The following is a 4,750-nucleotide window of genomic DNA, read 5'->3' on the forward strand; positions in this document are numbered from 1 at the left end:
ATGTCTGAATCGTAGATGCCATATCCACGAAGAGTCGGTATAACAAGTCTTGAGACACTTTGTAACATCATTTTGAATGTTCAAGAGGAGCATTCTGTTATTTGACATAGGCACCTTAGAAATCAAGTTATGTCTACAATCTCTTAAGAAAAGACTATGTTCTTTCAAGTGGATGTCATAGCATTTCTCTAATAATTATCCCAAGCTCAAAATATTATTCTTCATGTTAGGAACATAATAGACATTGGATATGAATTGATGACTCCCATTCTTTAAGCGTATAAGAATTTTACCTTTTCCTTTGACCGGTATCTTTGAGTCATCTCCAAATGAGACATTGTCAGTTGTCGCTCCATTGATCTCTACGAACATGCTTCGATTGCTGCACATGTGATTGCTTGCACCGGTGTCGAGGTACCATTTGTTTCTTTTCTCTTCAACTTGGTTTTGGCACACGAGAACGAAGTTTCTTCTTCCCCGCCTTTTTCTTCTACAAAGTTAGCTTTCTCCATAACTTTCTTCGAGAATCTACACTCAGATGCATAGTGACCGATCTTGTTGCAGTTGAAGCACTTGATTTGTGATTTGTCACACCTCGACCATGAATTTCCTCTTCCACGACCTCTTGTTGCTTGTGGATTCCAACTTCTTTCTCCATTGTTAGAGTAATTGTTGTAACTGACTCTTCCTTCTCCTTCATATCCCCGTCCACACCCACGATCTTGGCCACGACCTCGTCCTCTTTGGCTCTTGTAATTCGCATAATTTGCTTCCTTCATGTTGAGTTGTAGTAGTTACTCCATAGCCTCCTTTTGTTTAATTTTTCTCTTTTATTTTTCTTCGTATGCTTGTAAGGAACCCATGAGTTGCTCAATAGTTATGGTCTTTAAATCCCTATTTTCTTCAATGTTGGTAACAATGAAGCCAAAGCTTGGATTTAAAGTGCGAAGTATTTTCTCCATGACTTTCACCTCATTAACATCTTCGCCATTTCTTTTAAGTTGATTGACTACGGCCAATACACGAGAAAAATAATCAGAAATTGACTCGGTCTCTTCCATAAATAAACGTACAAAATCGCCTCTAAGAGTTTGAAGACGAATATTTTTCACCTGTTCCACTCCTTTGTTGCAAGTTCGAAGTTTGTCCCATGCTTCTTTGGCTGTCGTTGCGTTGGAGATCTTCTCAAATGCATCTTCATCCACCGATTGATAAATGAGAAAGAGAGCTTTCTTGTCTCTTTTTCTTGACTCCCTCAATGTCTCATTTACACCTTGGCTTAGCGAGACTTCATCTTGCTCATTGAAACATTTCTCGACGATATCCCACACAGTTTGAGCTCCTAGTAATGCCTTCATCTTGATACTCCAATTGTCATAGTTGTTCTTTGTGAGCATCGGCATTTGGAAAGGGAAATCTCAATTCGCCATTTTTTTAACCTTGAAGCTTTGATGCCACTTTGTTGGAAATAAACCCTTTTTGTGTTGAGGGAAAGTGTGTGGAAATATTAGAGGCTTGAATAGAAACTTGGTAGGTAGGAGAATTATTTATGGAAGAGAGAATTTTGTATTTTTGTTTGATACAAAAGTGTAAGATTACATCTCTATTTATAGTACTCTAAGGAGAACTCAAGACACGCTAATTCTAGAGAGTTCTCAACTCTAGATATTCAAAGAGTATTCTAGAAAATATTACAATTTTAAGAATTATCTAGATACTTCAAATACTACAAGACTTTTATAGAAACATTACCCAAAATAAACTAAGCCCAAATAACTAAGCTCAAAACCAAATAATAAAATTAGACTCAAATCAAGTTTAATATTTCAACCGGAGATAGTGTTTGTTAAAGCAGTGAGAAAGCTTCCAAAGTTAGAGGAGGTGGACATTTGAATCTTCAATTTTTCCAAGTATTCTTTTGGAATCCATGGCCTATCGTGCTCTCTTTTAAGAGTTCTTAAATTTGAGAGAGAGTTAGAGTTTGCATATGTTCGACGTGCTGATAATAATGATGATGATGATGATGATATTAAGCCATCTTGGTATTAAAGGAAACTGACTTATTGATAGGGGTGTGCAAGAAAACCGGTTTTCATTAATCAAATTGGTATCCAAATTGTTCCCCTTTTAAAAATCTAAACTAAATGATAAAATATAAAATTTGGATATCCATATAAAAACCGGTACTCATAATAATAATATGGTTTAGTTATTGGGTATCTAAATTTTATTATATGTTAAATTTATATGTTTGTCTCTTTCATCATATACATATTATAAATCAATTTTATATTTTGAATTCTTTTAAAATTTCATCATATATATACTTTTTTTTTTTAAGTTGAAGTTTTTTTTTTTCAAAATGAAAAAAAATTGCAATTTTGTTTCTATTTACAAAAATAATTATATTTTCAGAAAAAAAAATTAAAATAAAATTATTATTTTTATAAATAAAATTAGAATTTTATGTTAAATAATTTTTTTTCAGAATTTTTTTAATTTTCAAAAAAATTTATTTGCTCAAATTTTCAGACTAAATTTTTTTTATTTTCTAGCAACAAATCACTTTTATTTTAAAAAATGGTTTTTAATATTTCAAAATAGATTTTTTTTTCAATTTCCTATTTGTTTTTTGAAATCATTTTTTGTATTTTCAGAATAATCTTTTTTTTTCAGAATTTATTTATTTTCACTTTTTCTTTTCGAATAATATTTTTAGTTTTCTGTTTTTTTAAATATTTTTTATTTTTAGAATTTATTTTCAGATTTTTGTTTTGTTTTTTTAATTTTTAAAGAAAATATTTTTTAAAACCTCATAAATTTATTTAAGTATTTAAATTTAAAATTTGATATTAATTTAAAGAAAATAAGATTCAAATTTAATTAGATAATTAGATTAAAATTAAAACTCATTTAAAATCAATTTTAAACCGGTTCGAAATCGGTTATGAATTTTAAATTGGTTTTTGTAACAAATGGTTTGATTTATAAACGATAACCATAATGAATTGGTTCATATTAAAAGATTATCCATACACATCCCTACTTACTGATATCGGGCTTCTCGCCATTGTTGATGGTTGCCCTCTTCTCGAGTCACTTGATATGGAAGGATGCTGTAATCTTGAATTGGATGAAGGTCTGAAGGAAAGATGCCTTGAGCAGATAAAGGATTTACGACTTCCTGCTGAGAAAAATTATGAATACTATGAGTATAGAGATTATTTGGAGGATTGTTATTATGCATATATTGATCCATATGACTTATGTTTGTTCTTGAGTTTGGCTGTCTAAGTGATGATGAAGAATGAGGCTATTATCATCTTTTCTTTGATCTATTATATCTCCATATGAAAATTGTTATAGTTGTCATTCAGTAGAGTCCGAAGATAATTATGTCAATTAATCTGATATAGAAAATAATTTTTATTTAAGAGGAAAAAATACTTTTGTAAATTTAAAGTCACAATTTAGTGGATTTTTTTTAAAAATAACTAATTTGTTTAAAATACTAATAAGAGAATTGTTTAAAAATAACTAATTTAATATTGCAGCTAACAAGAATTGAACACACAACCTTCTAATCAAGAGTCAAACACATTACCATTACACTACAAACCCTTTATATTAATTTGTTTTATCATATATTTAATATACCGTGTATAATTACAGTAGATTAATAAATTAGTAAAACTTGGTAGATGAGAAAGGGGAGATAATGATAGGTTAAAAGTCTTATTAAAAAAAAAAATTACTAACATAAATCATAATGAAGTTTTCAATTTATTAAAAATAAAATAAGTAAAAAAAATTCAACTAAGAATATTTTATTTGATTTTTTTTTTAATTGACCAAAATTAGAAGGGGGACAAATTTTTTTTATTTCATTTGTCTTCCTATTATTTAATTGACCAAAATTTCATTTGTCTTCCTATTATTTAATTGACCAAAATTTCATTTGTCTTCCTATTATTTTAAAATTTCTGCCATAAATCGTATACATAGTAATGTGAGCGTAACAAAGATGTTGACTATAAATCACATGATATTTTTGACAATTTTATATTTTTTAATATTAATTTAACATATAGAGATGTTAGTTTAGTTGTCAAGTCCCTTACATAAAATGAAAAATCATATTAAAATTCATCACGTCAATGAGTTTGTCACTAAGTATATTACTGTACATAATAACTTATTTAGAATTGGTCTTTAATTTTGTCACTAATTATGTTTCATCCATTATTTTATTTAATGTTTATTTTTATAAAATTAAAATATTCTTTTATACAATACTCTTTTTTATTAAACAATTCTTTTTATAAAATAAAAAATATATATTTTATTTAATTTTATTATAATCAATTTTAAATAAACATAAATATTTTAACTATCTACGTTCATATTCGATATGTCGAATGGATATTATCTATATTTTATATTTAATGTTATAATATAAAATTGCAATTATACTCTTAAGAAATTAAAATGCAAATATTAAATAATATTTTTAACTTATATATTTTAAAACAATGATAAAATAAAATTAAATATATATTTAGTTAATTTTAAATTTTAAAATAGGTATAAAAGTGAAAAAAATATATAGAGATGAAACAAATTAATCTACTGTAATTATACATTATTTTAAAACTAAGTGAAAAAAATTTAACTAAGTTTTACTAATTTATTAATCTACTGTAATTATACATGGTATATTAAATATATGATGAAACAAATTAACATGAAG

The 4,750-nt window shown here is 27.2% G+C and overlaps 1 protein-coding gene across 1 annotated transcript; it reads right to left on the minus strand.

Moving 5' to 3' along the window:
* Positions 1–830: 830 nt before the first annotated feature.
* LOC127080156 (uncharacterized) lies at positions 831–1,403 on the minus strand. Its single transcript, XM_051020486.1, has one exon. The coding sequence runs from the start codon at positions 1,401–1,403 to the stop codon at positions 831–833; it is 573 nt and encodes a 190-aa protein (XP_050876443.1).
* Between the last annotated feature and the right edge of the window lie 3,347 nt (positions 1,404–4,750).

Source organism: Lathyrus oleraceus, chromosome 5 (assembly GCF_024323335.1).
Source record: "Lathyrus oleraceus cultivar Zhongwan6 chromosome 5, CAAS_Psat_ZW6_1.0, whole genome shotgun sequence".
Lineage (NCBI taxonomy): Eukaryota > Viridiplantae > Streptophyta > Magnoliopsida > Fabales > Fabaceae > Lathyrus > Lathyrus oleraceus.

Bases quoted from the DNA above. Each gene is read 5' to 3' on its own strand.
- LOC127080156 (XM_051020486.1), bottom strand. From the start codon at position 1,403: ATGCCGATGCTCACAAAGAACAACTATGACAATTGGAGTATCAAGATG.